This window comes from Anolis carolinensis, chromosome 2 (assembly GCF_035594765.1).
Source record: "Anolis carolinensis isolate JA03-04 chromosome 2, rAnoCar3.1.pri, whole genome shotgun sequence".
Classification (NCBI taxonomy): domain Eukaryota; kingdom Metazoa; phylum Chordata; class Lepidosauria; order Squamata; family Dactyloidae; genus Anolis; species Anolis carolinensis.
In genome coordinates, this window is record NC_085842.1 from 180,289,446 (window position 1) to 180,309,225 (window position 19,780).

General features: G+C 43.3%; 1 protein-coding gene across 1 annotated transcript in view; it reads right to left on the reverse strand.

The window, feature by feature from the left end:
* LOC100566923 (ceramide kinase) overlaps nt 1-12,334 on the reverse strand; it is a 29,270-nt gene extending 16,936 nt beyond the window's left edge. Inside the window, exon 1 of the mRNA XM_062971232.1 lies at nt 12,033-12,334. Within this exon, the coding sequence (XP_062827302.1) occupies nt 12,033-12,153 (121 nt within the window). The 5' untranslated portion in view covers nt 12,154-12,334. The remainder of the gene's footprint in view (nt 1-12,032) is intronic.
* Nucleotides 12,335-19,780: the final 7,446 nt, after the last annotated feature.

Here is a 19,780-nt window from a genome sequence, read left to right on the forward strand (position 1 = left end):
TAGCCAACACCCATGCTGGAGACATCAGGTCCTTGAAATACAGCTCGGCTGCTGAACCATCTCTCTTCATTTGTCTATGGCAGAGTTTCTCAAGCTGTGCTCCTATAGATGTCTTGGACTTCAGCTCCCACAGCTGGTAAGCTGGCTGGGATTTCTGGGAGCTGAAGTCCATAATACCTGGAGGAGCAGTTTGAGAAACACTGGTCTATGGCTTCTTCAACACTGCACTATAAAGGTGCTTCCTCCTCCTAATCCATAGCAGTAAGATAGCTTGCTTGTGTGGCCAATATGCCCCAGTTGGACAAAGACCTCAGGACCCCCGAATCATTGGAATATCTCTGACAAAGTTTATAATTTTGTTAACTCTTCTGTACATACATAAACAAATACTACTAGGACCTTGACCTAGTACTAGGATGCTAGGGGCCGGGCTGTGGTGCAGGCTGGTTAGTAGCCAGCTGCAATAAATCACTATGACCAAGAGGTCATGAGTTTGAGGCCAGCCCGTGTCGGAGTGAGCACCCGACCATTAAAATAAAAAATAGCCCTGCTCATTGTTGACCTAATCAACCCGAAAGATAGTTGCATCTATCAAGTAGGAAATTTAGGTACCACAATGTGAGGAGGCTAATTTAACTAATTTAAGACACCATAAAAATCGTCCAGCAGCGTTTGGAATGAGGAAGTCAGCATCACAGTGGATGATGAAGTAGCTGCTCCCCCTGTGCCCAGAATCAAGCATACCCTCAGGAAGCTGGAGAAGATTAAATTGCCTCTGTGTCTGTCTCTGTCTCTATGTTCATATGGCATTGAATGTTTGCCTTGTATGTGTATACATTGTGATCCACCCTGAGTCCCCTTCGGGGTGCGAAGGGCAGAATATAACTACTGTATAGTATATCACTGGAACACGCCAACTACTGTAAATAAATAAATCAATTGGCCCCACAATTGCACTAGCCATTGGCTTAACTGTTTCCCCTGAAGCTGTGTTGCTTTTCTCCAATTTCTGACAGTTCTTGCTGTGTATAATTCCCTTGCTGCACTTGTTATGGCCCCTTCATATTTTTGATGATTAAAGGTCTAATGTCAACCTTCTATTCTTTCTCTTTCCACTCCCCTTCAATTTCTGGATCCTAGTGCCACGATGTCTGGGGGCCCCAATAGTGCAGTGGGTTAAATCGCTGAACTTGCTGACTAAAAGGTCGGTGGTTTGAATTTGGGGAGCGGGGTGAGCTGTCAGCCCCAGCTTCTGCCAACCTAGCAGTTTGGAAACATGCAAATGTGAGTAGATCAATAAGTACCGCTCCGGCGGGAAGTTAAGGGTGCTCCATGCAGTCATGCCGGCCACATGACCTTGGACAACATCGGCTCTTAGAAATGGAAATGAGCACCAACCCCCAGAGTCGGACACGACTAGACAATGTCAGGGAAAAACCTTTACCTTTACCTAGTCCCAGGATTTAATAAGGGCTCTTATTTTGCGGTGGATAGGTGAGCATCCCTTCTCTTTCCCTGCTTTTGTTGCTTTAGTTTAGCAAATCAAAGTCAACACCAATGCTCTCTCTAGCTAACGCTTCCCATGTTGAGCAGTCTCAAGCATTGCTCTCAAAAGAAATCTGCTGCTCTTTGAGGGCAGCAATGTCATCAGTTAGTTTTTGATCCTGCTTCTGACCAGCTGCCAATCTCTCCCAAACATTGTGTAGCAAAAATACGTAGAACTCAGTCAATTCCTGCTATGGCCTTCAGATCACACTTCTTTTTCCCAATATCTGACTATACTTCAGCACTGTACTAGGGTCTTGACAAGTGCCCAGTTATGACAATGCCGTCTCTAGGTCCCAGCAATATAAACTTCAAGAGACAGGTCTCAATGTAGAGAAGTAGATCCTAGTGACAACCTGATAGGGAAATCTCTTGGTGAACTGAAGCAGAGTCATGCACCTCAAGTTGGAATGGATATAGAGAGACCATAAAAATGTTCTGATGGGGCATGAAATAATGCTGCCCCTTTTGATCTTGTTTCTCACCCAGAGGTTTCATTATTTGAGCTGGAAGTGCTGAGATGGGGACTAAAACCATGAAGTTTTTCAGTCAAACCTTGAGATGCAGCAACTCTTTTTAGTGTCCCAGTCTGTATGGAGCAAGATTTTATGAGATCAAAGGTGACACTGGTGTACAGAGATGGATGCTGAGTTCAGCCCTTTTCCCAACAGCTTCCTCTCCTTTTCTTAAACTCAGTGCATGTACATAAACAGACACGTGTGTGTACCAATCTCTATATAGATCTATTAGACAAATCAAATACTTCCTCCCCCTTTACAACCAGCATACCATCATTATTTATTGTATTGTCCAACATTGTTCTCTGAGGTATTCTAAACTTATACTGAGTGCCTTTTCCCTGTGTAAAAAAAGTTGTTGATTACTGAAAAGGAGCTTCTAAACATACACAAAATGTATTTCCCTTTCCTATCCTAGGGAATAAGGAGCCCCAGTGGCGAAGTGCGTTAAAGCGCTGAGCTGCTGAACTTGCAGACCGAAAGGTCCCAGGTTCAAATCCCGGGAGCGGCTTGAGTACCCGCTGTTAGCTCCAGCTCCTGCCAACCTAGCAGTCTGAAAACATGCCAATGTGAGTAGATCAATAGGTACCGCTCCGGTGGGAAGGTAACAGCGCTCCATGCAATCATGCTGGCCACATGACCTTGGAGGTGTCTACGGACAACACCAGCTCTTCGGTTTAGAAATGGAGATGAGCACCAACCCCCAGAGTCAGACATGACTGAACTTAACGTCAGAGGAAACCTTTACCTTTTTTATCCTAGGGAATAAAAAGCAAAGGCAGTTTGTGTAAAATGCATTTTCCTCAGTCTTTTATCTTTTCTTTTAAAAAATCAATTTACAGAAATCAGGGAAACAGAACATACATTTTTATCTTGGGTTTTAACATTTCCTAAGTCTCACAATGAATCAGGAGGCTAGGAAAATTCTCCTCAGTTTAGTAAAATTCTTGGGGGGGGGGGGGGGGTAGCCCTTTACAGAGGCCCATGTGTTTGCTGAACAAGCATATTTTTCCTCAAATTATATAAACCCGTCATCATGATGTTGCCTTAAGAAGGCCTCAACCAGAATAACCAGCTGAATAATCTGTGACCTCTTTGCTTTAGGGGAAGCCGGTGTGACAGGGACTATGCAGAATTGGTCACGTATGTATGAATTGTTAGGGGACACATCCTCTCTCTAAGCTCCGGGTTCCTCCTCACACTCCTATCTACAAAGCAAAAGGTCCAAAATCATTCATTCCATGTACTGTCTGTACCTCTATGCATCAGAGTATCTAAGGCAGCACAGCCTTGGGGGAAGTACAACGTGCAAAAGCAATATGCTTTTGGGTTAGCTCAGGTGCAATGTTTGCCAGGCAAACTTTTTTACCATAGCAGCAGAGAGACAGAACTCCTTTTTTGGAGGAAAGTAATATCTGAATAGTTATAATAGTTTGCATAGTTAAAGCAATGGTATTCCCCGTAGTAATGTGAGAGCTGGAAGGATGTGAGAGCTGGAAGCCTGAGTGAAGGAAGATAAGACACTTTTGAACCGTGGTGTTGGAGGAAAATTCAGAGCATGCCTTGGACCACAAGAAGATCCAACCAGTCCATCATCCAGGAAATAAAGCCCAACTGCTCACTTGAGGGAAGGATATTACAGGCAAAGATGAAGTACTTTGGCCACATCATGAGAAGACAGGAAAGCTTGGAGAAGAGAATGATGCTGAGGAAAATGGAAGGAAAAAGGAAGAGGGGCCGACCAAGGGCAAAATGGATGGATTGTATCCTTGAAGGGACTGGCTTGACCTTGAAGGAACTGGGGGTGGCTACGGCCGATAGGGAGCTCTGGCAAGGCTGGTCCATGAGGTCACAAAGAGTCAGAAACGACTGAATGAATAAACAACAAAATATCTGAAGGGATGGGGTTGTAAGAAGACCCAGGCACTGGAAATGTACCATAAAAAGCATGGGCTGCAAGAATTAAAAGACTTAGAAGAAGCAAACCAAGTTTTAAAAAGTTAACTTTTTGGTGGATTACAAGCTTCCAGAACCTCCCAACTGGCTTGACCAGTAAAGGCGAGTAGATCTTCAAGAATCTAACCCTCAAACTGTTTTTAATTTTAAAGGTGGAAATTAGAGCCATGAATTAAAGCTTCTTAACATTAGATGAGGCATGGCAATTACTCAAGTCTGAAGTCTCTTATAATTGTTGCTCTGAGGAGCTTGTCACCACTTTCTTTCATTATCATACTATTAAAGCAGGATCTTCTCCTAAAAAGGAATTGATCACACTAACCACATGCCACTTTCTAGAAAGTGAGCTTCCATACTCACTGTCAGAATGCTGTCTATTTGCATTTAAAGCACTCCCAACCCAAAAGTGCTACAATGTAGTCAGAAATGTCAATATTCAGCATCCAGTGGTTAGCTCCAGTAGCTGCATAAAACACTGGGTGTTTGCCAACCAACATTTTAGGTATACATGGCCTTCCACTATGTGGCTGTAAACCAGCATAAACAAAGTGTTATAGGTATGTTGAGAAACATTTAGATATTTCAGGTGGTAATGGTGCCATCTCAAGAGAAAGGCGGGACAGAAATAAATTAAACAAGGAAAATATGTTGAACCCTTCCAGGAAGACTCTCTGTGAACTAGATCTCTCTCAGTACAACAGTTTGACACATATGAAAGGGGTCATGATGGGACTGAGGGATTTGCTGTTCTTGTGTTTCTTCAAGCAGTTAATGATTAATGGTGATCCAATTACAGGGTTCCCTGTAGCAAGATTTGCTCAGAGAGGATTTGTTTTTGCCTTCCTTTGAGGAAGTGTGACTCACCCAAGATCACCCAGTGGGTTTCCATGGCCAAGCAGGAATTCAGGTCCTGTTCTCCAGAGTCATAGTCCAATGCTCAACTATAGTATATAAACATCAAGAACTGGGAAGACGTGGCCCTTGAGCATTGTAGCTGGAGGTCAGTTGTTACCAATGGTGCTATGGATTTTGAAGAGGTACGAATAGAGTGTGAAAGGGAGAAATGTGCCAAGAGGAAGATGGGTCAAGCAAATCCTTGTTGTGACAGCCTTCCATCTCGAAACCTATGTCCTCATTGTGAAAAACCATAGAACTGGTCTTCACAGTCACTTATGAACACAACACCAAGACTTCGCCTTAAGGGATCACCTATGATGATGAAGATGCCACGTTGGCTCAAGAGTGAGAGTTACTATCATATATAAACTTCAATCTCCATCTGCAAGACGGCGATAACTCCAACCCTACCTCACTCAGCTCTTTCACAAAACAAGAATACTTCTCATTACACACCCCCTCCGCTGAAGACATAATTTGCTTTGAAAAACTAAAGGAAAGATCAAAGGATGACCCAAATATTAATTTGTTGCTGACAAGCCAGAAGAGCAGCTACGAGGAGTAGAACTGGCTACTACAACTTCCAGGCGTTGTTAGGTCAGTTGAACTATTTGTGTGAATTAGAGAAGAGGGCTGACTTGTTCCACCCGGATGTGAAGAAATATTACAGCCAGTAGGTTTGTATAACCCTTGGGCAGCCCAGGGATGCAGTGATCTAGGCAATACTACAATTAACTCCATGGCTTTCACTATGCCAAAACACTGTGACTGAAGAGGTCAGATTTCAGAGCAGTTCTGAAATTATTGTAAACAACATACTACAGCAGTGGTTCTCAACCTGGGGTTCCCATAGATTTTAGCCTTCAACTCCCAGAAATCCTAACAGCTGGTAAACTGGCTGGAATTTCTGGGAGTTGTAGGCCAAAAAATCTGGCGACCCCAGGTTGAGAACCACTGTACTACAGAAATATATTGCTGGAGCCTGTCTTCAAATTATTTTTGATTCATGGCAATCCTAGTGCACGGTTTTATTGGTAAGATTTGGTCAGAGGGGGTTACAAGGCTGAGTGTGTGGGATTTGTCCAAAATCACCCAGTGGGTTCCCATGGTTGACTGTGGAGTCAAACTCTGGTCTCCATAGTCATATTCCAATGCTCAAACCACTACACCATGCCGGGCTCTCATATAAATGTTTACAGTGGGCCCTTTGCATCTGCTAGAGTTTAGTTACAGGACCCTACATGAATGACAACATCCATAGATGATCAAGTCCCATTATACACAATGGTGTAAAATTGTGTTCTTTACATAAAAATGACAAAATCAAGTCTTGCCTTGCCTTTTGGATTTTAAAAAATATTTTCCAGCCATTTCCAATATTTTCCAGGTTGAATCCACAGATGTAAAATCCTTGGGTACAGAGGGTGGACTGCACACAGAAATAATTTGACAAGGAGATGTTAGGTTAAGTGTAGCCCAATCCACATAACTTCTAGTACTGGAGCTCAGGTTGTTATAGCCCAGTGGTTCTCAATCTGGGGTCCCCAGATGTTTTTGGCCTACAACTCCCAGAAATCCCAGCCAGTTTACCAGCTGTTAGAATATTTATTTACAACATTTCTGCCCTGCCTTTCTCAACCACGGAGGGGACTCAGTCACAGTGTTTTAGCATAGTGGAAGCCATGGGGTTAATTGTAGTATCGTCTGGATTTACACTAACTATATGTCAAGTCTCTCTTGGAAAAAAAAAATCTGATTTCTGATAAGCCCAAAGCATCTGCTCTAGCAAATTTTCACTTTCATAATGCAATCAAAGTATATGTACTGTAAACAGACAACTTCCTTGTGGTGATTCTATTTTGTGTATTCATTCTTTTTATGGTTACCCAGTTCACTTATTAACCCTGTTGAGGAAACTATTATAGTGCTACGCATGGAGGTCATTAACTTTGTTTACAACTTAACAGAAAAAGCATGTCAAATATTAACCAAGACTGCATCTAGCACACCCTCCAACTTTACAGGAGGAAAAATGGGCCATGTATGTCCAAGCAACATCAGAGTGAGGGAAAAGTGGCAATTGGGATTAATGAGGAAGAGCAAAAGACTGCAGGAGTGCATTTGCTCAACATACTGAAAGGGTGGAAATCTACACCCTCCCCTCCACTCCCACCAGTTAATTACGTCCAACTACTTTCGTACTTTGAACAAGATTTTCAGCACCTGAAGTAAGCCAACAACGAACATGGGATGAGAAAAGAGAATCTGGGATGTGCTAAAAGCTGCTCAAAGGGCTGGGAGAGGATTAACCCTGCCAAATGGGGACAGTTGGAGAGCACGGTCTAGAACAGGATTGGGAACTATGGATATATATACGGAGTACAGCTCTCAATGTTTCCAATGGTTAACCCTGGCACTAGAAGTTACTACCTTTGCTGTATGCGATAGTAATTACACTGAGCCCTCCATATATCCATGTTTTATGCACTGAGATTCAATCACCATGGCCTGAAGATATTAAAATAAAAATCCAAAAGTCAGACCTTGCTTTTGCTATTTTATATAAGGTTTTACTATGGCATTGTACAGCATGGGACTTGAGCATCCATGGATTTGGGCATACATGCGTGGTCTTGGAGCCAAATCATGGCAGATACCAAGAGTGTCAATCAATCAATCAATCTTTATGATGGTCCAAAGACCCAATTTGCTCAGCAGGGAAAGTGCACAGCAGATTCATAAACTGATAAGACCAATTAAAAACAGGATGAGTACAATGCTAAATGCATATGAACAAAGGTAAAAAGAGTATATTTCCAAGTATACCAAGAGTATATTGACATACACTTTTCCTCCCCCCCCCCATTGTTTCCTTAATTTAGTTTGGGCATCTAGACAATCCAGTGTAATTGTGAGACTGTTGCAGTACAATGTGTTCCATGTTAGCTATGTTTTTTTGGAGGGAGGGAAGGATTACTTTCAGCATAGACAGACAAGGCAGTGAAGCTTTACCAAACTTCTATTCCTCTGAACAGTCTTCACAGATTCAGCCAGTTTTATAACTCCAGGTAGCCTCTTCATAAGATATGAGACTGTTCACTGCACCACAGTATACGGTATATTAATGTTGACAGAGTATTGAGATTTTTTTTCGTGTCAGGAGCAACTTGAGTTGCTTCTGGAGTGAGAGAATTGGCCGTCTGCAAGGACGTTGCCCAGGGGACGCCCGGATGATTTGATATTTTTACCATCCTTGTTGGATTTCTCTCATGTCCCCGCATGGAGCTGGAGCTGATAGAGGGAGCTCATCCGCACTGTCCCCGGGTGGGATTCGAACCTGGCAGCTTTCAGGTCAGCAACCCAACCTTCAAGTCACTTAGTCCACTACGACATCTGGGGGCTCCATTATTAAGAAATAATTAATCCACATGGTAACATTATTTCCTATAGCTACCAGGATTATTTATTTCTTTTCTGGCTTGCGGGGACACGGTAACACACCCGGGCTTCCCCTGGGCAACGTCTCTGTAGACGGCCAACTCTCGCACACTAGAAGCAACTTGAGGTATGTTTTCAAGTGGCTTCTGACATGATAAAAAAATTAGTGATTTCAAAATGCATTGTTTGTTATAAAGGATTCTCATGATATTTGCTGCATGAAGATTGAATGATGTCCTGCTGCATTATGTTGTATTACAGATTACTTTTATGACACTAGCTATCCAATTGCCCTGGCTAAATGCAATGAAAAGACTATATCCTTCAGGAAAGCCACGTCCATCAGGACTCTCTCCAAATTCTGAAGCAATATACTCAAGTGTCCCCACTTGCAATCTAAAGTACACATGGCTTTGGTTCTCAGCAAATACCTTCCTAATGAGTTCTTCCACTTCAGGTGGCATTATCCACATGGAGCAATTCAACATATTAGCAGGGGAAATGAAAAACTAGACTTTAAAGGAAGGATGCAAAATTTAGATACCATGTGACTGGAAATAATCAACTTTAAAACCATTTCATTCTGCCAATGTAGCTTTTTAAGATATGGATGATGGTAAGAGATGGGAAACTACAGACTATAAGCACTGGCTGATCTTCATGAACCAGCAAGCCAGGCATCCCCTCAATGCCAAGCCATCCTCCAAAGGCATCCCATTTGCTGGGTGACTTATATTGCTACTTGGGGAATATCTTACTTAGCAAGATGTCTCCAGACTGGCAGCTCATCTGGGAGCTAAACAAAATGCTTCGCCACTAAGTTAGACAAACAGGAAGAAACAAAGGCCACAAAAGGGAGGGGATGGAGTTGGCTGTGTCTAAGAGCAAAAGGTCACAGGCTCAATCCCTTGGCATCTCTGCAAATAGTTTAAAGGGCAGAAAAACAAGAAGTTAGGTGTTGAGCATTAATTAACGTTTGAACACCAGCTGACAGGTTACAGAAACGCCTTTGCCACAAGTTCCAAATGTATATATAAAAACCACCACTAACAACACAATATGAGGTTATCATAAAGGTAAAGGTTTTCCCCTGATATCAAGTCGTGTCTGACTCTAGGGGTTGGTGCTCATCTCAATTTCTAAGCTGAAGAGCTGCCATTGTCCGCAGACACCTCCAAGGTCATGTGGCTGGCATGACTGCATGGAGTGCCGTTACCTTCCAGTCAGAGCGATACCTATGGATCTACTTACTGTACATTTGCATTCGTTTTCGAACTGCTAGTTAGGCAGAAGCTGGGACTAACAGCGGGATCTCACCCTGTTCTCTGGATTCGAACCACCAGCCTTTTGGTCAGCAAGTTCAGCAGATCATTAGTTTAACCCGCTGCACAACTGGAGGCTCGTGAAGCTATGATACCTAATTGTTATTGCTGTATACTTCCAAGTAATTTCTGGTGATCCTATCATGGAGTTTTCTTGGCAGAATTTATTTAGAGGGGGTTTGTCACTGCTTGTCTCAGAAGCACAAACATCCAAAATAACTGAAAACTTGTAAAAGCATTCAAGGATATCCAGCTGTTGGTTTATACTGATACCCTGGAATGCAAATAACAAAGTAGTAGGTGGGGATAGATTGTCTAACTTGCTGCAAAGTCAGCCTCTTGTGTGTTTCTTAGGAAAGCGCAACTGTCAGCAGTCTCTGAAACGCCACCATCGTTTCCCTGTAAAGCGAAGGCCGTTTGCATTTGCAGTCAGACAGGTTCCCTGATTCCCAGGTTGGGAAAGCAAGATTGAATTATGAATGCCACAGCTCTCTTTCCTTGAGAGCGGTCTACCTTAAGCCACTTTTTATTTTAATTTTTTAAACTAACTTCCTTGTATAACGTGATCATATCCCATCCCCCTCCACCTACCAATAGTAGAACACAAAAATATTTTTCAATTAAGTCATAAAGCCCTAATAATAAAACAAAAGGTGTCACAACCATTTCCTTATACAGTCAGCCAAAAAGACTTGAAAGTCTTTGGAAGTCTAACATGATCCTGTTTCCCCGAAAATAAGACAGTGTCTTATATTAATTTTTGCTCCCAAAGAGGTGCTAGGTCTTATTGTCAGGGGATGTCTTATTTTCCCACAAAGAAGAATTCACATTTATGGTTGAATTTTTTAAAAATGAAAATGTATTATCTACTGTATAGTAGTTGTCATCACAAACCAGCATAACCAAACTGTGAATCCTTTCAAGAATTTCTATATTATATTTTATTGCTATACTGGTTTTAAATTACTGTTTTAAATTTCTGTTCTTATGTAAATTTATGTTGTTGTTTTGCTTGTCCCTGTGTAAGCTGCCCTGAGTCCCTTCTGGGACATGGAGGTGGGATACAAGAATAAAGTTATTATTATTATTATTTCTTGTTACTACCTTTATTTCCATGTACAACAATCTATGGTATGTACATTTACCGATCCTGCATGCTTCCAAACAAAAAATTTGCTAGGTCTTACTTTTGGGGGAGGCCTTATATTTAGCAATTCAGCAAAACCTCTACTAGGTCTTATTTTCTGGGGATGTCTTATTTTCAGGGAAACAGGGTATATTCCCTCTCCAATATATTCAATAAAATTGTGTTTTTTGACCATTCCCTTAACTATTGTTAGTCCCCCATCCCTGTCTCCCTGGCTATAAGAGTTATTTATAATATATCATCACAGATATCCCTTAAAAAAAATTCCAAAATTGAGTGACAGCTACTAATTAACTGAAGAACCAGAATGAGTTGGACCCTTCTCTGGGACTGGTGTTTGCCTTCTGCAAGGATCTCTCAACCCTAAAGAGAGCAACTGACTAGGGCTAGGAAGGAAGGAAGAAGGGGAAGAGAGGAAAAGGGAAAAAGGGAAGGAAGAAGAGGAGGAGAGGAAAGAAGGGAGGGAGGAAGGGAAAGGGGAAGGAAGGAAATAAAGAGAGGGAAGGAGGCGAGGAAGAAAAGGAGGGAGGAAATGGAGGGAGGAGAACGGGAGGAGGAGAGGAGGCTAAAAAAGGAAGGAAGGAAGGAGAAGGGGCAAGTAAAGAAGAAGGGGAAGGAAGGAAAGAGAGGGCAAAGAGGAGAGGAAGAAAGGAGGGAAGAAATGAAGGAAGGAAGGAGAAGGGAAAGAGGGGAGGAGAGGAAGGAAGGAAAGAAGGAATAGGGGAGAGAGGGAGGAAAGGAAGGAAGGAAGGAAGGGGAAGGGAGGAGAAGGGAAACAGGGAAGGAAGAAGAGGAGGAGAGGAAAGAAGGGAAGGAGGGGAAGAAAAGAGAGAGAAGGAGGCGAGGAAGAAAGGAGGGAGGAAATGGAGGAAGGAGGGAAGGAAGGAGAACGGGAAGAGGAGACTAAAAAAGGAAGGAAGGAAGGAAGGAAGGAAGGAAGGAAGGAAGGAAGGAAGGAAGGAAGGAAGGAAGGAGAAGGGGCAAGTAAAGAAGAAGGGGAAGGAAGGAAAGAGAGGGCAAAGAGGAGAGGAAGAAAGGAGGGAGGAAATGAAGGAGGGGAGGAAGGAAAGAGATGGGAAAGAGAGGAGGAATAGGGGAGAGAGGGAGAAAGCAATGAAGGAAAGGAGGAGGAAAGAAGGGTGGGGGAGGAGGGAAAGAGGAGCGAGAGAGGAAGGGAGCGAGGAGGGCTTGGGGCGGGGCGGGCCTCACCGTTCTGCCTTCCGCCCACCAGCTCCGGGGTGCCCAGCATGAGCTCTCCTCCCGGCGGCAGCGACACCAGGAAGCGGCCACGCGGGGTGCGCAGCGGGCAGCGCAGGAAGGGTTCCCCCATGGCGTGCCCTTCCACAAGCTGGCGGCAGAAGCTTCCCGCGCGGCGCGCGCTGCCTCTCCACCTGCAGCAGGTGGACTCGGGCGCCTCCTCGCGGGGTGGGGCGGGGCGCACCGGTGGAAGCCCCGCCCCCTCCCGAAGCCCCGCCTCCTGTAACGCCTCCAGTCCGTCCGCCCTCGGAGGGGAAGCCCCGCCCCGTTCCACAAGACTGGAGCACTTCCACCAAAAGTTCCCGCCTCCCTCCCTCCCTCCTGTTCCAAGCTCAGCACAGCTCACAGGTTGCAGTGTATGCATTCCCAGGCCAGTAGCATTAAAGGCCTTGCAGACTTTTGACATAAATGTATTCGTTGTGGAAGGCTTTCATGGCCGGGATTGTTGTCGACCGCACTTTAGGGGATCGGGCCCTTTAGGAGAGACCCGACCCGGTCCTGAGGGAACGGACCTTGGCGAAGCCAAAGGAGAATATAAGCCGCAATACAACCTGAAGCTTGAAATGAAGAAGGTCCGCCAAAGATGAAGGAAAATCCGCCAAGGAGTCTTTATTGAGCAATTCAGCTGAAAAGGACGCTAATAGCGATCATTCAATCTACTAGCGTAACATATGTTTCAAATAAAGCCATATTTATACAATGTTTCGGTCTGACAGCCCTTTGAATTTCCCGCCCCGCTTCCCCGCCCATCTGATCGCGGATAGGCTGAGAGGTTGAACGAGGCGGGCTTTCGTTTCCCGCTTTGCTCTGCCGGCCCAATGGGGAGCCGCTTTTTGTCCCCACTCGGGCCAATCAGAGAGGAGGAGGCGGGAGCTATTGAAACAATGAGGTGACAGGACGGAAATATCAGATTAATTCTGGCCCAGCCGATTTCTAAAGGAATTTAATGGCACCCATCAAGGATGTCCGGGGTCCTGTCACGTTCACAGATCTTAAATATGCCTTTGGGGTGTCAGACGGGAAGTAAAGAAGGGTGGTGATGAGCCGTCATTGACGGGCTCCACAGGGGTGCCTTCCTGAGGCGTCCCAGCCTGGGATATGACAATGTTTGCCTTGGGGCGAGTCACCTTTAGGAATTTGGTGACTCAAACCCTATATTGTCCATGCGATCGGAATGAGATTGGATTAAACGGTGGCAGATTATCCTTTTGTTTTTGGGAAGGGAGGTCTGGGTCATAGGGCTAGAGTTCATGTTGGGGTCATAATATTTCCCATTTGATTTCATGATTTGACAATTATATGGGATAGAATGAAAATTAAAATAAAGTTGGAACATAAACCCTGCTGGGAAAAATACATATTTTCCGGGGATCCCAAAGAGTACAAATACATATAGGCAGATAGATAGATTTCAAGGAAATAAAGGAGAATCCATAAAGGTGGGTGACATTGCATAAAGGGGAATCATGAATGATATAAGCAATAGAAAACATTTGATAAGAACGAAGTTACAACACCTGGGGAACCCAATATAGAAGTGGAGTTCTAGCAGCATGATTTCACAATTCATGAAGTTAGCCCAACGATTAGAAGTTCATACAACAGTGAGTCATGAGAGTGTCCAAGTACATAGAATATGAAAATTCACAAATACATGAGGAAAAAGAGTTCATAAGGAATTCATAGAGATGGCATGGGGAAGGGGCACATGTGGGTTGCAGTCTTTGGAAGTATAAGATTTCATAAGTCCAGGCATAGGTCTGGGGAAGAGTGTTCTTCTCCTTCATGAAATTATGAAGGTATGAATGAAACGTGGAGGGCACCCGTCCGGGCACCCCCTGGCAGCTGTAGAGAGGGTAAGGGTTCTTGGAGAACTATGTTTCCCCAGCGAGAGAGCGATCCCCCCCATCCCCAGTTCACAGAAAGGGGCTAGGGATCTCTTAAAACCATTCCGCGGGCCGCGGGGAGAGGAAAGTCCGGGATAAGGCAGCAGTTTGGCTTGGAAGGAGCAGTCGGTCCCGTTTGACAGTCAGCTGTTGAGGTGCCGAAAACTGGACCGATTCCGGTTCCGCTGGTTGTCTTCGAGTCAGGAGCCTTAGAAAGGGTTAGGTCTAAAAGAGGAGCGTTCTAGGGGTAATTTTGATAGAGATATGAGCCAATTTATATCGTCCGCCATGTTAATCTATGGCGGAGAACCTCAGCCGGAGTTAAAGGGACGCGAGAGAGAGAGAAATTGCAGGCAAAGGAAGGAGTCAGAGAAAGATACAAAATAACCAGATAGAGAGTGTTATTGTTAAAATAAATGCTACTTTTATTGGGGGATTTTGTTACATAGTTCAGGGAAGGGGAAAGTGAAATAAAAAAAGATCTCTTAATAATAGTCTGCTGCGGTCCCGTTCCGTTCCTTTGGTGAGCGATCCACGGAACTCTCCGCTGCGTTTTCAAATCAATTTGAAAGCTGGGGTGACGGTCATCAGGATCACAGGGTTGTTGTATGTTTTCCGGGCTGTTTGGCCATGTTCTAGAAGTATTCTCTCCTGACGTTTTGCCCACATCTATGGCAGGCATCCTCAGATGAAACGTCCTTGCAGACGGCCAATTCTCTCACGCCAGAAGCGACTCAAGTTGCTCCTGACACACACACACACACAAAATCCTCAGAGGTTGTGAGGTATGGAGAAACTAAGCAAGGAAGGTTTATATATATCTGTGGAAAGGAGGAAACCATGAAAATGAACAAAATCTGGCTACCAGTATTAAAAAATTCAAAAATCAGAACAGTAAATAAGAAGCAACACTCTGAAAACAGAGGAGTTCCAGACATGGGAACCAGGGTCAGCTAACGACTCTGAACAAATTATGTCCACAGGCAGGAAGCCTGTTGAAGCCTGATGAAGCTATTCAGTGCTAATGAAGGTGATTAACTACAACATTCACACTGGCCTCCAACTGACAAAGAGTTCTTCTCTCACCCTGGACTTTCCACAGATATATAAACCTTCCTTGCTTAGTTTCTCCATACCTCACAACCTCTGAGGGTGCCTGCCATAGATGTAGGCGAAACATCAGGAGAGAATACTTCTAGAACATGGCCATACAGCCCGGAAAACATACAACAACCCCATAAATGTATTCCTCCCAAATACAGGCGGCTGTTCTCAATTCCTCATTATATGTTGGTTTTACCACTGCTTTCAGAGGATGCAGCCATAAAGCGGGTTTTGGCTCCTCCACCCCAAAAGGTGGCGGTGCGTTAAAGCACTGAGCTGGAGACCGAAAGGTCCCAGGTTCAAACCATGGGAGCAGCGTGAGTGGCCACTGTTAGCTCCAGCTCCTGCCAACCTAGCAGTTCGAAAGCATGCCAATGTGAGTAGATCAATAGGTACCGCTCCGGCGGGAAGGTAACGGCGCTCCATGCAGTCATACCGGCCACATGACCTTGGAGGTGTCTATGGACAATGCCAGCTCTTCGGCTTAGAAATGGAGATGAGCACCAACCCCCAGAGTCAGACATGACTGGGGAAAACCTTTACCTTTACCTTGCTGGTTATTCTCCCTCTCCCACATTCCCATTTCATAAGCTATGGTTGTTTTGGGTGACGTAATAACAGGAAAACAAGGGAAATGGTTTTCCTCCTTCAACCCACCCTCCACCCCCACAAAATGGACTAGCCTTCTCTCTCACACACCCCCTTGTGGCCTCTGCCTGGATAAGGGAACAGTACCTAAACAAATCTACACAACCTATCTTGTTTCTAACTTGGGGCCTGCCTGTATCTCAAAGGCACTCACTTTTCCAAGCTCATTTTCAAAATCCTTTTGGTTTTAAAAAAGTATCATTTCCCCCATTAAACCTCCCCAACCATTTTTTTTTCTAAAAAGATTTTTTTCTAACCTTTGTGTTTTGTAAATATATATATATATATATATATTTCCCCATTAAAAAGGTTTTCCCCTGACATTAAGTCTAGCCGTGTCCAACTCTGGGGGTTGGTGCTCATCTCCATTTCTAAGCCAAAGAGCTGGCATTGTCCATAGACACCTCCAAAGTCATGTGGCTGGCATGACTGCATGGAGTGCCATTACCTTCCCGCCTGAGCGGTACCTATTGATACTCACATTTTGCATGTTTTCGAACTGCTAGGTTGGCAGAAGCTGGAGCTAACAACAGGAGCTCATCCCGCTCCCTGGATTTGAACCGCCAACTTTTCGGTCAGCAAGTTCAGCAGCTCAGTGGTTTAACCTGCTGTGCCACCAGGGACTCCCATAAAAATATTTTAACCCTCACCAAACCAATTTTTTCCAACCCTGGTATTTTGGAAAAAATAATCCTCACCAAAAAACTTTTTTAAAAAAAGCTTTTTTGTTCTTTCAAAAAACCAATTTATTCCAACCAAAATGCATTTCTTACACAAAACTATTTTTTCAAAAACCCATTAAAAACTCATTTTTCCAACCCACAGAGAAAAAAAACTCTTTTCCATGAAAACAATTTATTCCAAAAACTTTTAAAAAGGTTTTTCCAAGCTTGAGGGTTTGCAAAAAGTTTTTTCCAGAAACGAAAATTTCCCCCAGAAATGTTTTTTCAATTAAAAACATTATTTTTAAAAAAACATTTCAAACCAAAACTAATTTCTTCCAAAAAAATGCAGTTTTTTCAAACCTGTCCCTCCCCATGGGGTCTGGAAAAAAACTCATTTTCCCCATAAACACAAACATTTTTTTAAAATCCGTTTTTTTCCAACTCGTTTTTTAAAAAATAGAATGTAGAGGTACAGGTTTCTAATCTGGACCTCTCATTCATGAGATAATTTCTTTCACAGAGCATATATTATATGGAAGAACGTTCAAAGACTATGTGAAGACCACAATCTCTAGACAGGCAAGGTATGTACAACAGTCCAGAGTCTAGCCAATTAGTCCACAAAAATGCCAGATAGAGGAATATGTAAGAAGAGCATTAAATGTCTGTTCCAGGATAATATCCAAGAAGCAGGGTGAAGTTCACACTTCCAAAGTCGATGTCCGAGAGCCCTCTGCAGGAGATCAAAAATCCAAGGTCTTGGCTGAAGCACCTACGTTGCATCCAGCAATTGGGAAACAAACTCCACACCCTTACATCCTATTTTCACCATTTTCCCCTTTCTTTCCTTCCTTAATTCCTTAAACGCAGGAGCAGTTAACCCCTCAGCCTGCTCAGCAAGCTCTCCCTTGTGTCTGGCTGGCAGGCTGAGTAGTTCCTTCTGCAGATATTCCTTTTAGGACAGACTTTCTCAACCTGGGGGTCAGGACTCCTGGATGGGTCACGAGGGGGTCGCCAAAGACCACCAGAAAACACATATTGATTCACAGTGCTTTCTGAAAGTAGGTGAACTACATTTCCCCTAAATCACTGTCAATTCCTCCCAGATCCCTCCAGTATTTTCTGTTGGTCATGGGGGGGGGGGGGTTCTGTGTGGGGAATTTGGCCCAATTCTATCATTGGTGGGGTTCAAGGGGTTCTTTGATTGTTGGTGAACTATAAATCCCACAACTACAACTCCCAAATGTCAAAATCTATTTCCCCCAAACTCCACCAGTGTTCACATTTTGGCATATTGAGTATTCGCACCAAATTTGGTCCAGATCCATCATTGTTTGAATCCACAGTACTCTCTGGATTTAGATGAACTACAACTCCAAAATTCAAGGTCAATGCCCTCCAAACCCTTCCAGTATTTTCTGTTGGTCATTGGGAGTTCTGTGTCCCAAGTTTGGTTGGTAGAGTTGGTAGAATGCTCTTTGATTGTAGATTAACTATAAATCCCAGCAACTACAACTCCCAAATGACAAAATCAATCCCTTCCCCAACCCCACTAGTACTCAAATTTGGGTGTATCGGGCATTTGTGCCAAATTTGGTCCAGTGAATGAATATACATCTTGCATATCAGACATTCACATTACGATTCATTACAATAGCAAAATTACAGTTAGGAAGTAGCAACAAAAATAATTTTATGGTTGAGGGTCACCACAACATGAGGAACTATATTAAGGGGTCATGGCATTAGGAAGGTTGAGAACCACTGTTTTAGACCATGGCTAAGAGCCCTTCCTCACAGCCATATAACTCAGAATATCAAGGCAGAAAATCCCACAATATCTGCTTAAGAACTGGGTTTTCTGAGTCCATACTGCTTATATGTTCCAGTTCAAAGCAGATAATGAGGATTTTTTTTCCAGCTTTGTGGAAGGGGCCTTGGAAATTTGTAAATCTGATGTTCCGTCTGTTTCTCCTGGAATTTCATGTTATTCCGTGCCATTTAACTTTGTAGTTTTGATTTTGTGATCTGAAAATAATCAAAACAAGTCTAAATTGGAAGACCACATCTTTAATTAACCTTCAACTTTCACATTAAGTTAGTTAAACCTTCCAGTGACCTTCGTTCTCTATACTGTCATACAATCCAGATTATCAAAGCAGATAATCCACATTATCTGCTTTTGAACTGGATTATATGACTCTACACTGCCATGTAATCCAGTTCAAAGCAGACAATCTGGATTTTATATGGCAGTGCAGATGGGGCCTGAGTCTGCACTAAAGCAAACCTATTTTATGAAAGATGCTCAAAGTAAGGTGCAGCTAATTTTGAGAAGTCTCTTCCAAGAAATTCCAAGCTCTCCTCTCATCTCAAGTGTGCCATATAAACTCTTCTGGATGACATGGTTTAACCCAGAACATGGAAGATAAATTAGTTCTAGGGTAAGCACTTAGATAGAAATACAGATCCACTATTAATTTTAATCTGTGCTAACCAACTGACAGAAATTAGGTTTTGAGTGATAAAGGAGTCCCTGACGTTTGAAGATACATGGGAAACCAAGGTCTCCTTGGCCAATATAGAGCAATTAGCATCACTGATGCACTCTCATGCTCTATTTTGAGAAGAACTTGTGTTATAATTTTTGTGTGTATTTGGTTTTGTGTGTTTTGTTATTGTTTTTATTTGACTTGCTATTTTTGGACCAAGTTTCTTTCAAAGCTGTTCAAGCACTGAAAATTTTTGAAACCATTCCTTAGGTGCAATATGATCAGACTGCACTGGTTAGCTCGATATTGGTCTTTCCTCCCATACACACACACACACACACACACACACTGTGTATGTGTGTGTGTCTATATATATATATTGCTGTGTGTGTCTATATATATATTGCTGTTATTTAATTTAAGTGCCTTTCTGCCTATTAAAACAATAAGTTTGATTCAAAAACATAAATCTTGAATTGCTCTTTGGCTTGACTCTGCCTCCCTTGTTTACTAAATTGCTGTCCCAGTCTGTCCCGTTAAAGTTTTTGTTCTCTACAATCTGTCTGCTATTCTCTGATTTTAAATTGGTGATCACTGGGTGGCTTGTTTTTCAGGTTGCGGCCATCTCTCGATCTGATTTTATTTAAAGCCATTGTCTTTTCATTCTTGTTTTTATCCTTCCTAACATCTTTGCCTTCTAAGTTTGTTAGAGAAGGGCAAACATGGTTAGGCTGGATAGAAAAACCGTTGGAGAAGTGGGCAGGGTTTTAAAGGCTCAACTGAAAAAGAATCCTGGATCCTGCCATTCCAGATGGAGCGTGAGGCTGAGGCCATCTATATTGGGTTCCTCCTCCTGCCATCCGAAGAATCACACTCTTTCTATCCTTCTTGGACTGTAAATGGCA